Source organism: Aotus nancymaae, unplaced genomic scaffold (genome assembly GCF_030222135.1).
Source record: "Aotus nancymaae isolate 86718 unplaced genomic scaffold, 86718_ANA_hifiasm-v0.15.2.pri h1tg000108l, whole genome shotgun sequence".
Classification (NCBI taxonomy): Eukaryota; Metazoa; Chordata; class Mammalia; order Primates; family Aotidae; genus Aotus; species Aotus nancymaae.
The window spans coordinates 14,073,008-14,092,770 of record NW_026988523.1 but is presented as its reverse complement, the minus strand read 5'-3'; the positions used below and the strand labels follow the sequence as shown (position 1 = coordinate 14,092,770).

The following is a 19,763-nucleotide window of genomic DNA, read 5'->3' as shown; positions in this document are numbered from 1 at the left end:
TCTCTCTCTCTCTCTCTCTCTGTGTGTGTGTGTAATCCCTAATCCTAAATGCAACCATGCAAGGTTAGTCTTGTTATCCTAATTATACAGTTAAGGAAAATCAGGGGTCACAAGCTAAGTAACCTGGCTGGAGTCACTGTTAAATGCATAGCTAGAATTTGCACCCAGGTCTACCTGATGACTTTTGCCAGTGTATTTACTGAGCTATATTAATATAAGTTGCCCTTTTCTCTTCCACCCCACCTCCCAGATAACCACACTGTATTCCCATCGATGTCAAGCCATCTGATCTGGTAGCAGAGGCAAGCAGTATTTCCAATATGCCAGGAAATCAGCCTGGATTCTGTCCTCTATTTTCAGGCCTGAATAGTTTGATCCAACTGTCATAGCTCTTTCTTTGAATTACTTTGATGCTAATAGCCTGTTTATGCCTGGTCTTTCCATGATATCTCCTGCGAATGTTGGAGGGGTTATAAAGAGGCTCAGGGGTGGAACTGGAGGATGTGAACACTCAGATTTTCTGGTACCCTTTTCAAGGGAGAGGATACACAGTTTCCATTAGGCTCCTGAAGGAGTCTTCTGGACAAAAAAAGAAGCCTCCTGGGGTGTGTTTCAGTTATTTTTTCATTCTTTTTTGGACGGTAATGCTAGGGTTGCTGAGGCTACCCTCGGGAGCCTAATACAGCAGTCCAGACTCACAGGAGACTGTCTTGGCCTCTGGAAAAACCATTTCAGAGTTTTCCAAATGTCACATCCCTCATATATGAAATAGGCTGGGGCAGAATCAATACCTAGGCTCTCCCTTGAGTCAACATTCTGAGCTCTGTGATTCCTGTGTGTTGTAGGATCATTTAGATAGCAGATGAAGGCTATCGTTACTATCGTGGATTTTAAAGACACACATGATTTTGCATGCAGAAGCAGAGGATGGGGTTCTGGAAGCAGAGCCCTGAGGCATGGGAGCCCTTTTTCTGGATGGATTTACAGTGCTTGGTTTCAGTCTCACATTGTTTTGCCTTACGGTATCCTGAATATTCCCCTGGCGATCTCCTGGAAAGGGTTGGTCAATTTATTTATGTCCAGAGTTGACGCTTTATGAACTAATCATTCTTTATTGACCATTTAGGAATGGTCTTTAAAAAGAATTATTCTTTTTTCCTTTTCTCTAATGGACTAACAATTAGGCCACTGACCCTAAATTTATGGTTCACTTCCATGTGCCGTCAATTTGTTGAGTTACTTGAGATTTCAAATTGTCTTGAATATTGCTGGGTTTATAGGTGTACAGTAGTTTCAATGTTGCCATTAACTTTACTGCTACTTTTACAATTACTATCTCCCGCTAATGTTTCTCCATTTTGTTATTAAATGCATATGGAAATTAGAAATGAAGAATAAACAAAATGATGACTTGTGTCTGAGATGAGTGGCGGTGTTATTTCAAAATAGCCACATAGCAATGATTTGCTGGCTTTTTAAATGTATCCCCCTTTCCTTAGAAACTTGTCTAAGGATCAACTTGTCCTCTGTGTTTCATTAACAGAAGGGGAGCACCCACCAGCATATTCTCAGAATGTGGTCCTGAAAGGTTCAGTTTCTCGGATGTGTGGGCTTGGGGGATGTATTTGTATTTAATGACAGTGATGGTGAGACCTGACATTTTTCGGATGCCTATTGTGGACAGACACGGGCTGTTCTCTTCATACACAATAATTTGTTCACTCTGCCCTATGGGGTAGTTGCAATTATTGTTCCCATTTTAAAGATGAAGAAAGTGAGTCTTGGGTTAAGTGGCCAGCTCAGGGGCACACAGCATATAACTGGTGGTGCACAGGCTTGACCTCAGTTGGTTCTATTCCAGCACTCGCATTTGTAGCCTCTGTTCTTTTCCTCCTCCTTGTTGCAGGTGTTTAAGGAGTTTCCAGGCTATGTGTGCCTGTGACTAGTCCCGATATTTTGTGATTAAGTATTTTAAAAAAATGAAATCTGTTCATTAGTTTGGGAATTTTCCCAGCTCATTAGCAAAGGAATGTGATACACAAGTAAAGATAAATTTCTAATATCTCAGAGGCAGAATAGAAGGTTTAGGAACATAATGTGCAAAGGTAACCAATAGATGATCACATCATAACACAAAAACACTCAAGAAAATCAGAATAATGTCTATTTTTCTTTATATCTGTTTCTTTAGTGCCATTAGCCTGTGAAAAACTGTGGACCTGAGTTCTAGGTTAGAAGGAAACAAGAACAGAAGTCACCAATCCAATCCATGTAAATTCTTTATAAACCAACCTTTGCCCAAGAAACCAACTTATCCCATAAAGGTGTGAAGTTAAAGCCTGTGAAATTCTTACTCCAATGGTGATGGAAGCCACAGGAAAGAAATTATGATTGAAAACATAAAATTTGAGAGTTGTACAGAATCTTAGAAATTTCTAAAATACAGCCTCCAAAGACCTAGACCTCCCTGAGAGATGACCACATATCACATTTTTGGAGGTTTTTAATTATAAGAAAAATCCTAGCTAATAAAGTCATATATCTTAGGGCTCAAGAAAATATCTTGGCACAGACTACAAACATAGGGGATGTATTTTGGAATGCTGGTTTCTATCTAATTGATAAAAGGATCGTTTAGATTAAAATAATTAACACTAGGATTAGATGATGATATTTCCCCGAGCAGAATAAAACACTCAGTTTTGGGAGTGGCAAATCAAATGGACGCCTGGGCCTGGAGCTTGCTGCCTTCCCTGTGGCAAGGGAGTGATTGCAGTTAAAGGGGGAGTGATTGCAGTTAAAGGGGGAGTGATGTAGACAGGAGGAAGAATGGACAGTGTCTCCTAAGAGTCCTGGGAATCAGCTGCTTCCCGAACTTGGCGGCTGAGCTGGTATCCTATAATCCCCCTGACCTTTTTTTCAGAGAAGAGGCTGGGCATAGACTTTCTGGTCACAAAGCCTTGTTGTTCCCCAAGGGAGTTCTCTGGCTGCCTTGTTAAACTCCTCACCTGGAGATCAGGACAATGTCCTGATTAGAAAATCTGTTTATCCCTTTCGGGGAACCAGTTTTTATGGAATTGTTTTTTTAAAAAAAATTTCTCCAAGGCAGAGAACATTTTTTTCCTATATTTTTTAAGAAATGAGGGTCTCACTGTCACCCAGGCCTATCTCGAACTCCTAGCCTCAAGCGAGACTTCTGTGTTAGCTTCCTGAATAGCTGGGGTAACAGGTACCAGCTGCCACACCCAGCACTAAAGTGCACTTTTTAATAAAACCTTCCAGGGCCAGGATGTCCTTGGGACTTTGAAGGCCTCCTGAATTCCTCCCGAGCGGGCTGAGAAGACCCCAGATAAGCGCACTGCAGAGACTGGTGCCAGCTCCCCCTGAGGGTCTGGCAGGCTTCACTCCCATGATCTCCCTTTTTGGTAGCAGCAAAGAAACACATCAAGTGAGGGAAATCAGGCTGATAAATTCTTTACAACAAGGTTTTATTGATTCTTTTCTTTTATCCCCCCAAAAACATTAAAGTTTTTCATCTTTCTTTTATTTTTAATGGTTTTCCTTTTGGATCCAAACGAGCATCTATATTACAGGATATCCGCCTGGTCAACATGCAGTGCTGAACTGTGGCTTTAGGAGAGATGCACCGATACTCTGGGTAGGCCAGCATCAGCTGCCATTCAAACACCGTGGCTGCAGGGGTGTCAGGCTGGCACACCACAGTGTATGCTGCCCCTAAGGAGGTGTCTTGTGAGGCATGACTTACACGTTTTACAATGCAGGTAGCAGCATTTTAACAGCCTGAGGCAGAGCACCCAATTTCCCTCCTGATCTCATCTTACTTGCTCATCCTCTAGGAGCAAAACAAAGAGGGAATGGCCTGATCATGGGCCCCGAAGGACAGAGGGTGTGGACCCTATAGTCCACCTCCTTGCACTGTTGTTATTTGAGGCTAGAACCGGTGCACCCTGCAAGTCTGAAATCTGTTCCTGATGAAGCTCATCACCGTCCCACTCACTGGCCCTTCTCCCCTCCCATGGTGTTCTCACCACTAGGAAGTTAATATAATCTCTCCATTATTGGTGCTACTATGTTGAAGAGTTGCTGAAGTCATAAAGATTGTCTTCAAGCCGCTTTAAAGCAAGAACCTCTTTCTTTCCATCTCCCAGGTCTGGAAAGAGAATTTCGGGAACCTATCAATCCTCTGAGGCCTTGAAACCCACTACCCTAGGTGAGTTTAACAGAAAGAAGTTCTCTGAATCCAATCTTGTGCTGAGAAGTTTACCCATAACCTAAGTGAAAAAGAGGATCCAAGTTTACACATCTCAAAGTCTGTCCTCTTCTGGGACCTGCTGATATTTTCTACCTCACTTTGCCTTTGTTCTACAGCTTGTCTTCCTACCCTCTTCTCCATTGTCCCAGCTATGAAATGCCAAACACATCTGGTGCGTTAGGCTTTTCTCCTCCATTTGTTTTTCTGGGTGAATTCAAATCTTGGACTCAGTTTGAGTGGAGTTGGACTGCCCTCTAATATCACCAAGAGGCAAGTTCCTCTGCAATTACAGCACTTAGGGTGACTTTGTATAAATTTTGACTTGTTCACAAAACACCAGGATAGAAAAACACTGACTAAAGTTCAGCCCGCAGGCTGAGTATATATCCCAATTGGTAGCCATTAAAACTTAATACCTATGTTTTTACTAACTCCACTGGGATCTGCTTAATATTATACAACTCCATATCAAATGTAACTAAGACGACAACTACTGTCTACCTTAACTGGCAGTTATATCATTTAGCCCTCATTTCATATTACCTTTATTTTTAAAAATTGATTAATGGCACTTTAGAATTTTGGAGTGTGTTTTTCCTGCTCATCCCTTATAAAAATGTTTAACAGATTTGCTTTAAAGTGGTAGTTCCTGTGCCACATAGGCCATTGCCATTAAAAAAGTCAGAATGCTGGAAAGAAAACTATTGAGTCATCAAAGTCAAATTCAGATCTGGCGTATTCGAATGGTTTCATTTTCGGTTTGGGGGCCATCCTCTGAGTGAAGTAAAGAGGAAGTGGCACAGCCTGGTGTAAATTCTAGGATCTGATTGTAGAATGTAGACAGCAATCCATTCTTATCTCTGACAAACTTGTAGGACAGAAAGAGAAAGAAAAGATTCATTCAGCTTTCCACTGCTGGGTTGGAGAATATATCTGGGAGATGATCCTAAGTGTTGGCTTGTGGTTATTTGATCTATGACTGGGTTAAATTTGCACAAAGTGAAGGTGACACAAGGACCTTAGACCATGAAAATTCAACTTCTTGGATTGAAAAAAAAGTATAGATTCTTTTTAAGTTAGAGATAAGAAGAAGAATAATAAGGGAACATGGGAAGAATGGAGTGAAATTAAAGCAAATCCTCGATTCGGGTTTCATTAGACAGGAAGTTTCTTTTTTAAAAAAATTAAATGCTTGTAGCAATGCTGAGAATTTCATAGGTATTTATGGAATCTAACAAGTGAAGGTTTTTCCAAACTGATTTGTGACTTAGTGCTTTAAATTGCGCATTATTAACTTAACAGACACTTCACAGCACGAGTTAGCTGAACATTCATATTTCAATTGACAAGGGAAAGAAAGTGAAGTGATGCTTACTGAAGGCACAAGTCTGAGTACAGAAAGCCAGAATATAATTTTTGACTTCCAATAGTTTTCATTTATCAGATTACTATACTATTGTAAAAATTACCTTCTTAACAAGACATAAATTTTGTATTGGTTAAAGATGTCCTGAAAAAATTCTGCATCTCCTTGGCTTTCACTGAAGTTTTAGGGCAGCTTTTCATTAATCTGTGTTATATTAAGTCCTTAGGAAAAGACAGAGTCCAACTTAGACAGAAGGAGAAAGACGACAAAAAGGAGGCCAGAGAGGAAAGACAGAGCTGGTACTGTCACCTCAGATTTTTGACTCAAATATCATATCACTAAATTCAATGGCAATTACTTGCTAAAGAGAAACAGATCCAGAAACATTGTCCAGGATAGGCCTGTTACAAAAAACCCAGCCACCAACCAAACAAAAAACCCCAAACAAGCAAACATATATCCCCACACGTCTTTCGACCTGGTCTACTCAACTGTTTCATACCTCCAAAAATAAGAACGCAAACCTCAGTAATGTATTTACAGGTAGCATGGATGATTATAAAATCTCCTTTTGCATTTAGAAGGTCAAGATACTAACTCCCCTACTTATAGCATGGGGAGAGAGCGTGGATAGAAGGAAGCAAAACTACAAAAATAGAAGGGCAGTTTCAGAGTGCCCCAGCCTCAACAGCCATTGATCAGACTTTGCTGTGAGCCCCATTCATACTTCTCAGCTGTCTTGAGTTTTGTTCAGAGAAACTTTTCAGGCCCTTTGGGTAGGTTGGGACAATCTATGAATTTGTTCTCTTTGGTTTGGTGTGACCTCTCTGCAATGCATAAACCTCAGAAGGTCAAAGCAGAAAGGATTTAAGGAAAGAAAAAGATGGCCTCTGGAAAGCAAAGAGAGTTCTTTCTGTTCTTCCTCCTTTGTCCCTTAAAGTGCTATATCTGTGTACTCTGGGTGGGCTGTAGCACCTGACAGCTGACAAAACACCACAGCTCTGCAGCCGAGCCCTCCCTCCACACACAGCAGAGAAGCCATCAGCTGCTGCTCTATTTGGGGTGGACCTGGCTATGATGTACAGGGTGGTTCAGAGGAGAAACAACAACAGACAAAAAGGCAAAGCCGCTGCTACAGGCAGTGCTTATTCATGTGGGATTGCTTCGATCACCTTCATACAAAGGTTAAGTCATAAGCCCTGAGTTAATTTTGTTTGGATTTTTCAAAATGGAAGTCTCAGTATGGAAATATTTTAAAGAAAAGTTATCTGAACCTGAATTTGATTCTATAGAGACTCTTTCTGGAGTCAAACCATCATGCCCTGTCTGGCCACTTGCAAGGGACCTACTTCTTCCTTCTTTCCAGCATCATAAAGTCCTCTCCTGCACCTCCTGGACAGTGCCCATCGCTCTGGGATCTGTGAGGGAAGGACTTGCAAGCTGGGTGACAGAGCTAGAGGGGAAGAGTTCACCCGAAGGCATGCAAACGCCTCTCACCAGGATTCTGGGCCACACTAGTCCTAAGCCTCTGAGGGTGTCAAAACATAACAGACATGAAACTGATGAACAAAAATAGCAGTAAGAATTCCTTAACCTTCAAGTCTCAAAACCCCTGAAAGGTAGCTGTCTGCTCCCCTTCTGCTATACGTTTGCCCCTTCTTTGCATACAACCTCGTAATATTTATATCTTACAAATGAGCTGAGAAATCATCTCTCAACCCGCCCTTGGCCCCACCCACTAAAGAAACACTCTGTCCAAGAATGAAACATCCAGAGGGCTTGAGAAATAGGATGTAATGAAAAATTTTTAAAAATCAAAATATTTTTGTTCCATTATGCCAGGAGAGACCTCCTTGCCCTGCAGTGAGCTTTTATCCAGTAGTGGGCCTTGCATCCACCCCGACACCCTGCACCTTGTTTCAGTCACCTTCTGAAGAGCACCAGGTAAGTTCCAAACCTTATTTCATTGGAATGCAACATTCTGCAACAGCTGAGAGAGTGGTAGAGTCAGTCAGGCAAGCAAGTAAGCTTGGATTGGGTAGAATTAACCATCTCAGGAGTTGGATCAGTGCTAACGTGCAGCAAAACAGAGGCTGGGATGGGAGAACAGAGGTAAGAAGACCCTCATGCTCACCGCATCGGCTCTATGGGGGTGGGAGGAGTCTGTGCAGGGAAGGGAGATACTGGCTGAGAGGTGGATTATGGGGTCTTCTCTTTATGGCCCGAGTCAAGGGAAGTCAAAATCTAGAACATCTGGAGTTCAGTTTCTGGGCAATGTTCTTGGTGATCTCAGTGCCCTACAGAGACGCTGAGTAGGGGCCACAAGTGAAGCCCAGAATAAAAACAGATTCTTCAGCTAGAAGAGGAGCACAGACCCCCACTGATAATTGTGTTCATGACTCAGGTGGAGCCAAGGCGACGCTAGAGGGGGTGAGCCCTTCACGGGGCCAGAAATTCTATGCTGACTCTGGCTCAGGGGCACCTTGGCTGGAGCCCTACCCCTGTCCAAGGGTCACTGGCACTCTGTCCTCTAGGAGATGGGGAGACAGAGAAAGAGACAGACATGCATTCCCTACCTGGAGTCTGTCTGGAGCCTTAGGTGAAGAGAGGGGTATCTAAATGCAAACCTATTTAGAACATCTCTCCGCCTTGGTTTTCTTTCCTCCTCCTTTTACCTTCCTCTTGTCTTCACTCTTTGAGGAGATGGTGAAGACAACATTAGCAAGAGAAACTAAACATATGACTCGAGTCTTCTGAGGGGACCGCCAGTGCCCAAATTTGATCTTGTGGTATATCTCAAACGCTGGTTGTAGTCTTTTGGCATGGAGTTTCTCAAGATACTGCTGTGATTTTTAACCAGAGAAAATAATAGGTTTTGGGGTCTAGAGGGGCCTCTTTTCAAGGGAAAGCTGGCATTCACTTTTTGTTCAGAGGCAGCAGAAAACCAAACGAGATGATGAAAATGAGTTTGTGACTCAACAGAAAATGATTTTATTTTCTGGTCTTAATAGAAGAGTAAGTGCAGGGTAAGGGGAAAGAAACCCAATTTCTTGGTCAAGGGAAGGTGAATAAAAGAAATCCACTGGCAAAGGAAAAACCAGGTGGTCAGTCAGGTGACTGCATCTGCAGTGCTTTCCAACACTTTATTGAGGACTCAAATACTTGTGTGTGTGAGTTCAAGGAGTTCAGGAAGGTTTCCTGGCACAGTAAATTTAGTGTTTATACTATTTGCAGGCAAATTCCATTTCTGGGAATTACTCTGCCAGCCTACGTATCTCCTACTGTTGAAACGGCACGAGGTATCACTACAATTCCCTTTCTCAAAACACCATGCAGTAGACTCACTGGCTCAGAATGGTCAGTCCTGTTGCAGACCTTCCCCTAGGGAAAGCTGCATTTCCAAGATGGAAGAAGCAATTTTGTGCACACAAAGCAGCCCATAGCAGCACTTTGGCATGAAATGACGCTGAGCAGAGGAAACTTGAAAAACAATACAAGGCCCAGCGTCAGAGTGTTATGTAAGGGTCACACCTATTAGGATCGGGGTGTCCTATGTCACATTCCCAGCCACCCTCAAGCACGCAGGTGCTAAGTAGGAGAGGAAAATGAAGATGAAAGAGGGTTTGAGGGTGGGAGAGCTCTGTCTCTGCCTCATTGGCCTCCTGTGTTGGGACGACTTTGGTTTGGGGGCTGACTGTGGGTCATGAAGCGCCATCAATATCGTAAGAGAAGGCAGGGCCATGACAAATTTTCCAGCCATGTGGTTGAATTTGGCTTTTCAGGGCTGATGCAGCTATGCCTTATTTATATTTCAATTAAAAAACAGGGAAAAATAGTCTCCTTACAAGAAAAATAACAGCTCTGGATTGCTCCTGCCCGAGAGGAGGATTGCGTCTGGGCTGGAGGGGTCCTCGGGATCCTGGGTGGGAGGCTCCAACTCTCCTGGTGGGGAAAGGAGGGCCCTGTCGGGCACCCGTTCACCTGCTGTGATGGCACTAACAAGGGACTTAAGGGGAAGGTACATTTCCACCACGTAAAGCCAGTGATAAGTCCCCTCCAATGGAGCTATATGCCATATGCCACAAGAGCACTGGCTTGGCAAGAAAGGGCTCTCTTGCTCAATGCTTCTGCATTTGTTTGGGCAGTTAGGAATGACAGGGTGGGACTGTCTGCTCCAGCTCTTACTCTGGGGAGGGGTGAAGCCCCATTTTGGCTCAGGGGAATATTCAAGGTGACCAGGGCCCCAGTCCTGTCATACTGCGTGATGAGGCCCCACTGGAGCCTGCTTTGCCAGGAGCAGCAGCCCAGGTCTAAGCTGAGGTATATTTACTAATCACCTTAAAGCATCCTGACAAAATGACCTGAACCCCACACCAGCTGCAGAAGCTGCGGTCCCAGTGGTCCCTCCTCATGGGAGGTCCTCAGAAATTCCAGACTTTCACAGAAGCTTATTTCAGTCTATCAATCAGCCTTTCCCATCTTTACAGAAGTCCCTACCCAGTGGTGGGTAGCCTACTTGGATACGTGTGTTCTCCCCTCTCGGGGGAGTGGCAGGAAAGGCTAGACCTTTGCACTTGGCCCAGCACTGGCCTTGCTGCCTCACGGACCAGAGTGCGGGCTGACGTTCAGCCAGGATGTGCTGGTGTGGCCGTAGCACTGTTACACATATTGGATTGCTTCTACACTGGTTGGAGAACAGACTCTGTTTTGAGTCCCTTAGGTGGCCCCTGCTACTCTCCCCACCCCCAGGGTTCCCTGCTGACCAGCATGGGATCCAGCGCTAGGACCAAACTCCACTTCCACTGATGCCAGAGCGGTTGTTCGATACTTTCACCTTCACCCTTACCAGAGCCTCAGGCGCCTTGTGGACCCTGGGGGGACTTCCTGACCTGTCCTAACACGCAGCACCTGCTGTGTGGGTGACAGGCCTCAAGGATTGGGGGGCTACACCCCCCAGCACCACCAGTTCTGTTTCTCTGTCTCCCTCATGGTAGGGGCTGCCGGGCTATGGCTTTTCTCACCCAGACCAGCCCTTGCTGCTGTTGCCTCAGCACCCTGACCCTTTTCGCTTCGGCTTTCTCCTCCCTCCCTGGCATCCGATGTTCCTGACTTAGCCTGTGCCGCCCTGGCAGAAGCAAGCCACAGGGTAATGCATGAGATGCTGCTGCCGTTGCCCCGATGGCAGTGGTGCTGGGTGAGGCGTAAGAGCTGGCGAGGGAGGAGAGTCCTCTCCTACGGTCTCCACTACTCCCCAGTTAAGAGCCAGAAAGTCTTCCGGGCTTCTCAGGGCACTGAGTGTAGACGTAGGCCAGCTAGATCCCTCCACGGCTTTTAGAAGAGTGGGAAGGGGCAAAGGGAAGCAAAGCCATCCTCGTGTCCCTTCTCCCACAGGAATAACCCTGCACGTTCCTGTGTTTTCTTTCCCCAGCAAAGAGGCAGAACTATGGCAGTGCCCATCTTGCAAAGGGGAATACAGCAATTTGGTGGGTTTGACTGGTGTTCCGATTGTCCTTTACTTCCTCTTCTCTGATAATGCATGGTGTCCTTCCGTCTTCCTTCTCCCTCTTCCTCCCCCCCGGGCCGCACTGACTTCCCAATTCTGTCTTGGTTTTCTCCATGTGACAGAAGAGCATGCATCGGAGGGGGGAGCAGCCTCTAGCATTTGTCGTCTTCTTCCGTGTCACTCAGCAGGTTGTTGACAGCCCCACACATCATGCCTGGCCCAGGCCCCCCGCGCCTCCGCCGCCGATAGTGCCCGTTGGGCATCTGCCAGCTGTGCCGCAGGGGTGGGGCAGAGCCGATGGTGTTGGAACGGCCCAGGCTAGTAGCCACAGCTGCTTCGAAAGTGAGCGTCTCCTCCTCGCCACAGTCTGAGGCGTGGGAGTCTTCATGCTGGGCCAAGTAGGGCTCGGAGATGTAGCGCTGTGGGGAGATGTGTTGGCCCTGCTGGGGGTGCGGGGAGTTGGAAGACTCGGTCAGGCAAGCGCTGTTGCTCTCCAGGGCTTGGGAGGTCAGCGGGGAGCCCTCCTGGCTTCCACCAGCAGGTGGAGAGATGCTGCCCGCATGTCGAATCAGGGAGCTGTAGGAAAGGAGGGGCCGGGGCTTTGGCGGGACGGGCGGGAGCTGCCGACGACTTCTTCTTGGGGTGCTGGTGTCAGAGACAGAGGGGATGGAGCTCTCACTTAGGGAACCTGTGCCCTGTACAGCAGGAGAGATGTGGCATGTTAGACTGGGCTTGGCATGATCCCTGTTAAGGTCCCTACCTCCTTCTAGGGAGTCCCTGGAGTCCGAATTCTGGGGGAGACCTGAGCTGGAGCTCCCTGTAGTATTCACATCCACTCAGGGACACAGGGATTGAAGCGATTAAGGAGTCAAGAGCATTTAGATCAGGACATCTCAGAGTTTAATGTGCACACAAACCTCCGGGGATCTGGTTAAACTGCAGATGCAGGCTCAGAAGATCTGGGGTGAGGCCCGAGATTCTGCATTTCTAACAAGCTTCCAGGTGATGCTAGGAGTGGCAGGCCTGCGGAGCACACGCTTGGACTACTAAGGAAGCTCTGCACGTGTAACAAGGGGCGCGCTGAAAGACAGACTTTAAACTTGAGAAAGACAACTCTGTGGAGGGTGAGCAAATGCTCTGGAGTTGCTCAGTCTGGGAAACCCTTATTCCTACCCATGTCTTCAGTGGCTTGCTGAACTCAGCTTCTGTACCTGGTACACTCAGCTGCTGGCTCAGGCCACACTTGCCCTCACCTATTCCCAAGGGAAACTGAGCCCGGGTTTTGGGAGGTAAACCTCCAGGAGAACATTTTTTTCAAAGGCAGACTTCTGGGTCTCACCAGAATCCTACAGGCCCCAGGAATGTGCAGTCCTAGTTAGCTTCATAGGTAATTCTGTTCTGAACTAAAATGTGAAAACTGCTGTTCAAGGGAAACCTCTCAACTGCTGCGTCGCTAAAGGTCTGTATTAGCAGCCCTGCCTTTTCCCCACTGATCATTTCCGTTGAGGGGGTCACCTCTTACTGGTCGAAGTGCCATGAATAGACAGAGCTCTGTAGTGAAGAGGAACACAGTGGAAGAATGTTTTCACATAGCTCCACTAGTTATTCCTTAGGCACCAGGCTGGCGGTTCAGCAAAAGGCACGGTCTTCTGGGGCTGCTGGAAGCTAGGTAAGTGAGGGTGAATGGCTCCGACTTATGAATCCTGGGCCGAGGGCTGAATCACCATTCTCACAAATACTGATTATCACAAGATGGTCAAAGGGATCTTTCTGGCTGCAGGACCATCATCTCCTCCCAAATCTGGCTGAGACATCTGTCAACCTTCTGAAGGCTGGAATGGAATGACCTCTAGACACCATCTTTCTTTGGGGTGGTGGGGGGAATCTGGTTTCCTGTGAATTCAGATAATCTCTGAGTACACAAGCATTGAGCAGCTAACTACTATGCACTATAGGTATAGTTTCCTGTGAAACTCCAGTCTTTGTGGGTGCTTGAATGTGGTTGCTAAATGCCCACGATTTGCACCTAATGATACAGCCCGCTTTCTTCCCTGTCCTCCTGCCGTAGGCTGGCTTCCTCTCTGTGCTCACCTGTCGGTTGGGCGTCTGTGACCTGCCCTCACTGGGTGACCTGGATTGACGGCGCTCTGGGGACTCCCAGTCAGCCTGGGTCCCTCGCTCCTCTGAATTGCAGCGGGAGACATCAGGAGAGAGAAGATGCTTTCGCTCTTTCGATCGTCCCCTCTCCCTGCCCCCTGAGCGGTGAGTGTCAGACTTGTGGCCTGTGAGAGGTGACAAAAGCACTTGGTTATAACTCTGACCATGATGATAAAGAGACTTCTGTCTCAGCATCACATTACAGCCTGGAGGTGGCCCCTCCAAATTCAAATCTTGAAGCCTAACTGGTTCCTGATGGGATGGTGTTGGGAGGTGATTAGGTCATGAGGGTGGGGCCCCCACGATGAGATTAGTGCCCTGATAAGAAGAGATCGGAAAGTGCTTGCTTCCTTTCTCTCTGCTCTCCAACATGTGAGAACAGAAAGAAGGCAGGGATCTGCTGGCATCTTGGTGTTGGATTTGCCAGCCCCCAGAACCGTGACAAACGTGTTGTTTAAGCCACCCAGTCTGTGGTAATTTGTTGTAGCAGCCTGAACTAAGGTCCCTAAAAGAATACTGGCTTCTCCAAGCATGTCAAAAGATGATCTGAAAGGGAAGCAGGAGAGAAAGACAGGCTGGAAATTTACCTATTTTGTGAGCAGGTAAGTTTGCAAGGTGCCACTAGAGACATATGTCAAATAATCCAATCTATTCTGCTTCTATTTATGCTACACACAATATGGAATCTTGGTCAACAATATGGCTCAGGAATTCTCCATATCATAAAGGTGGCTGTGCAACTTTTGGGCGGGGAAGGTGGCATCAGCAGAAGGGAATTAAGAAGTTTCTATGAACTAAATAACCACCTACCTAACATAATGCCAGGGAGAGAAGCCAGGATTGAAATGAAAGGATCCCAGTCCCAATTCTGCCACTTAATGGCCCTATGACATGGGACAAGTCACTGCTTTTTCAACTTTGATTCCTTTATCCAGTAAAATAAACCAGACTAATAATTTGCTTTTTAAAAAAACAACAACAACAAATGCTTAAATGAAACTCAAACACAGGAAATAATTCCAAGTAGCACTGTTTGGGTTGCAGTGGAATTGGTGGTTAAAGCTCAGTCTTCACAGTGGGTCTCTAATAAAAAGCCGCAGTGGTTTTGCAGAAGACTATTTGAAAACCTCTCTCAATTCTAATGATTTGTATAACCCTGCTCCAGAAGGAAGGGATTGCACCAGCCTTTATGGTGAACACAGAGGAGAGCTTTGGCCTGTTTCATGATGGAAGTCACATATAGGAATTCCCTTTGGTAAGGAGAATCCTTCACTTTCTTCTACCCTTGTCTCTGTTTGAATTCTTTTCTGGTTATTTACAGTCCTCACCAGAGTAACTCCATCAGGGCAGGCACTCACTGCCTGATAAAAGAGCTAGACACAGAAGACCTCCTCACCTGAATCAGAGTTCAGGCGGTGGGCTGACAACCGCAGGGAGGAGTGGTAACTCCGGCGACGGGACTTGTAGGTATTTTCACTGCTTCGCTCCATGGAGAATTCCTCCAACCATGAGGAATTTGAACGCTTATCCCGAATAGTGGAAAATGAACGTCTCATGGAGCTAGTGTCCGTCACCACCTGGAAATGGAAGCCCCCAGAGAAACACAAGGTATGGATTAATGATTGAAAAAATCTAAAAGCACAGAAGCAGCAGGACTGAGACTCTGAGGATAGGAAATTTTAACCCCTGCAAATGGTAACGTCCCTTGAATCTCTCTTGCTCAAACCTTAGCTGGAGGGAACTGTTCAAGAAAGTATCCTAACCGGAAATGGTCCAGGATCTTTTCTTCCTGTAGCTGAGTGTACCATGGCAAAAGCCAAGCAGACTGCAGGCAGGCACGGTCAGGCTGCAGCAAATACTGTGCCGCTTTGAAACATGTGAGGGCAACTGTCTAAAAGGCTACCCCATGAAAGAAGCGTGGCTCTGCTATTTTTTTTTAATGCCCTTGCCAGAGAAAGCCCTGCCCTGCAGCCCTAGAGCCTAGGAGAGCTTGCGATTTAACAACTGTTAAGAATGTATCACTCTCCCTCTGCCATCAATCCACCTAGCCCCGTTTTAAATTCTGGCATTTTGATTTGCCACAGATCCTAGAACAAATCCACAAAACCTTCTCGTCTCTGTCAAAACCTGATGTAAGACAGACAGACAGGAAAAAGCAGCCAGGAAAACAGACAAAGGAATGAGGCGTGGCCTGCACTGGTTAGGACAGACAGTCCTGACACGGACCTGTGTGTGTAAGTAACTGCCTATGTGCCGGAGGAGTCAGGAAACGAAAAAAGGATGGGAAAGTACACAGAGAAAATCCTGGAAGATATTTCTTGCATGGCTGGTTGAATCTTGAGAATGTTTAGCCCATCCAGAGAGAGGTATGCAATTTTGTTGACTGGGCTGTTGTGGTTAGGGGGTCACTGAAAACACTGGAGGAGCAGGCTCTATTAGAGAAGGCCCATGAGCCAGGTTTTATTTAGAGGGAAGGGGTGTGGGCGCCAAGGGCTCACCTGCAAGTATCAGATATTATTCTATAACCCACCTAATACAGCCCAGATGCCACTGCATTAAGGTAGGTGGTTGCTTTTTACCTGGGGATCCACAGTCAGACGTGGCATAGAAGATGCCCTCCCAGATCCCGCATGCTCCTGGGTGTCCGGAGGAAGGTAGATGCCATGGTTAGAGGGCTGCACGCTTTTTAATTCACTAACCTCTGGCTCCTGGAAATAAACACACAGCCATGCTCGTGGGACTTGGTTCCATCTCATTGCATCTCACGTCCAGTGGACAGTTCAGCTGCCTCAAGAATGGCTTTCAAAAGAGAGACTTGCAGCTTTAAGGCCTCAGTTGTATGTATATGTGTGTGTGTTTGTGTGTACATATGTGCTATATGGCCCAGACAGGAAGCTCTAGCTGGGTAACCACGTTGTAAAAGGTAAATGAAATTTAGTAACATTTAATTTAGCTGAATATATCCAAATATTAGCATGTCAACATGTAATCGATATAAAAATTAATTAGATAGTTTATATTTTGTTTGGACTAGCCACATGTGGCTAACAGCTATTGTTTTGGATTGAGCCAGCCTAGACTGTTATCAGATTGGATTGGAAATCTCTAAGGTTCTGTCATTCTTGTGAATTTCCTGGTTAAAGACTGTTTGTTAGTTTGGCAGTCGTGCATGCTCTATACAGATAGCTGGTGTCATTGCATAAAGAGCTGCCTGGGAGATGTTTACATGGGCTACCCAACAAAGACAGCTAAGAACATCTCGGGCAGATGGAGATCAGACCAGAAAAAGCTATTTTATATTTAGCAAATGACACCCTAAAAACATGAGGGCATCGCCCAAACGAAAGAGTATCTGGGACCCCCTCCTTAGCCTCTCTGACCATTTGGCTGAGTGGTTTCTCGTGTGTATGGCAGTGGCACTTTCCCAAGACATGTGCTATGTGCAGTTAAGGGTGTTATAGTGTTTGTAGTACATGCTTTGTACAGCACACGGTTCTGACTCCAAACAGACGCGGTAACAACACTGCAGTCTACAGGTATCAGAGGCGGTGTGAGACGCACACTCCATATGCACAGACACAGTCATGGCCACGCCTTGGGACGTGGAGCAGGGGCCCCGAGGGACGGGCAGAAGTACACACAGTGGTAAGTGTGTAGCACAGGCTGACACCTGAATTGAATTACAGACATCAGTACTGACAATGAGATGAACACATATCCAAAAAGTCCTGGCACTACGGCTCAGCCCCGGGGAACCCGCAGAAATGATGTCATAAAGTCTCCCTGTGAAAGAAAGGACACATTATTGCGATTTTTTTCCCCACTAGACACATCACCAGGCAGACAAAAAGCTGTGAGGCCCTTTTAAGAATCAAACTATCTATACCAATCAGCCCTAGGTCTTGGTGCTAAGTTCCTCACAGGGGATGGCACGGAATGACTCCAGGAGTTCCTACCCACCTCATCAAGAACACCCTCAGGCAGTCAGCCACTCAGCCCTGGGGGTGTGTGGACTAGCTGTCTTCCCCAAACCACCATGCAGGATTCTGTCTCAGCATTCGCAGGAGATAGAACCACACGTTTGTTTGAGCTACTGAGTGTTTTTCGCCCTCGGAGGGGGTGCCCATTCCCTCATACATCATTATTCATTCAGAGTGGCTCTGAGGTACACAGTAGCAGTGGGGAGGGAAGAAGAGTCACCGATGAATCAGAATTGAAACGATATGGAACTCACTTAGTACAAGCTGTCTGGACAGACTTTTGCAATTCTAAGCTGAGGTTGGGGTGGGGGACCTTGAGCTAATGGCTCCTGAATCAGCAATACTGGTAAAGTCAATGATGTTTAGGTACCGCGTTTTAGCTTTGTATTAGCTAAGCCAAAACTTCAGTCTCCCTCTCGTCTGTCTTCAAGCGTGCCTCACTAGGTCTCTCGGGAATTTCACCATTTATGCTAATAAACTTATTTTGGGGTCAGGAAAGTGACTTTAGTGGCCTGTTAGAATGTCTTTGACTTTGTGGAATTGTGACCAAAAGGGATGATGTGCCTAAACCCACACAGAGCAGAGGTAGGACAGTCTTCTGTACCTCCTGGCAGACAGCTTGCCACTGGGCTCTAGAAGAGAAGAGGTGGGCATCACTAAGGAATGGCATGGGGCAGTTGTGTGTCCCACAAGCAGTACCTAGCTACACTAAGAGGCATGGTTAGTGACAATCAATCATTCTTTGGTGAGACATCTTCAAGCTCCCCATCAAAGGCGAGATTTTATATGTGACTTTAGGTCTTAAGTTCCTGCTGCAGGGAAGGGACCTCTCAGACTGTAAAACCAGAAACCGGAAGAGGGAACATTTTCAGACCACACAAGAAACTGGGCTAGAAAAGAGCTGAGGCAGGACACCCCCAGGGCGATTGGCTGGGCTACCAGAAAGAATTTTCCTGACAGATCATGACAATGTAATAAAAGTTACTGAGAGGGATCAGGAAACCAAGGAAGTATTTTCGAGGTCATATAACTCATGCATTCACCAGAGACTGCTGTTCCTGGAACTGTCCATCATCAGCAGGGTCCATACAAGCCAACTGGAATATCTCCTGGGGAGAGAGTGGACTCATCGAAGGATATCCAGTCCGGCCACTCCTGAAAAGCAATGTCCAATCCAGAGGTAATGAGGGACAGTCATGTCACAGCTGCCACTAGCAATTCCCACCCCAGCAGGGCAATACCTGTTAGCCTTGACTGGCTTTTGTAAGTCTCATAACTTAAAGATAAAAAAAAAAAAAAAAGCACACTCAGCCATATGGAAGACCAACACTAGATTGTAAACCTGTTTCTGCTCAGTTTCCCCATTTGGCGGAAAAAAAATACAATAGGTTACACAGTGAACAGTTTGTTTCAATATTAAGCAGCCATGGTCTTTTTAAAAAATTTCCCTACTCACAGTAAGAAAAGAATATGGTCTTATTTTGCCAACATCCCTGGCCAAACTAAACAATTCAGTCTAATTCCATTACCATTTATTGAAGGACTACTCTGAACCATACGCTAAGTCTGTTGGTTCATGCACTGAGAAGGATTTCAGATGTGGTGGTGAGAAAAGAGGACAGGGACAAAGTCTGCCCAGTTTAGACGTCTCCAAGTGAAAGGAATGGAGAATTGGCACGGTAGGGTTGTTAATAAACCACTGTCTAGTACTTCCAGACACTCTTAACCTGATGGCATGCACTGGACTGGGTAGGAGAGCAAGAGGCAGCCAAGCTTTCTGGAGAATGTGGTGCCTGTTGCCAAATGATTGGCTGACTGCCACCATCTGACCTGCTCAAGAATACAGAATGAGCTTCCAGATTATGGGACTGTGGTCAGTGGCTGGGCAGCAGCTCTCTTAGTGGTGGAGCTAGGAGGGAAGCGATGGGATACCATCTCTTTTAAGTCTATCGCTGATGACTCTGCATCCAATGGAAAACTCAGGGCATGAGCAAGGATTGTCAGTTACTTAAAAACAATCCATAGGTATGGTTTTTAGATTAAAGGGGAAGATCTGAATAGCAGAGATTCACCTAATCTGTCCCCTTTTGACAGAGCTTTTGCTGAGTTTTCACAGCTGCTACAGAGTGACCTGATATTTCAATGACCTTCCTAAATGTCTGTCATCTTTCTCACTGTGGCATCGCCTGAGAACCACTGGGAACAACGAATGTATTCTCAGCTCTGCGCTACGGCTCACACCTGTACTCTCAGCACTCAGGGAGGCTAAAGTGGGAGGACAGCTTGAGCTCAGGAGTTTGAGACCAACCTGGGCAACAGAGTAAGATCATGTCTCAGAAAGAAAGAAATGGGTTCCTTTTTGTCCTACAGAGGGAGAGGACCCTTGGAAACACTTGAATAAGTGGAACCCAGAGTAATCTCCTACTTTGAAAACCTTGTCAAGCTGGGGGATAAAGTCCAGAATTCTGAACACAGCCTCCCTCA

The 19,763-nt window shown here is 46.1% G+C and overlaps 1 protein-coding gene across 1 annotated transcript in view; it reads right to left on the bottom strand.

The window, feature by feature from the left end:
• Window positions 1-3,471: 3,471 nt before the first annotated feature.
• Window positions 3,472-19,763, bottom strand: part of CACNA1E (calcium voltage-gated channel subunit alpha1 E) — a 336,624-nt gene continuing 320,332 nt past the window's right edge. Inside the window, exons 43-47 of the mRNA XM_064370632.1 lie at window positions 18,323-18,434; window positions 15,879-16,007; window positions 14,696-14,876; window positions 13,234-13,424; window positions 3,472-11,837 (exon numbers count right to left, since the gene is read on the bottom strand). Coding sequence (XP_064226702.1) covers window positions 11,295-11,837; window positions 13,234-13,424; window positions 14,696-14,876; window positions 15,879-16,007; window positions 18,323-18,434 — 1,156 coding nt within the window. The 3' untranslated portion in view covers window positions 3,472-11,294. The remainder of the gene's footprint in view (window positions 11,838-13,233; window positions 13,425-14,695; window positions 14,877-15,878; window positions 16,008-18,322; window positions 18,435-19,763) is intronic.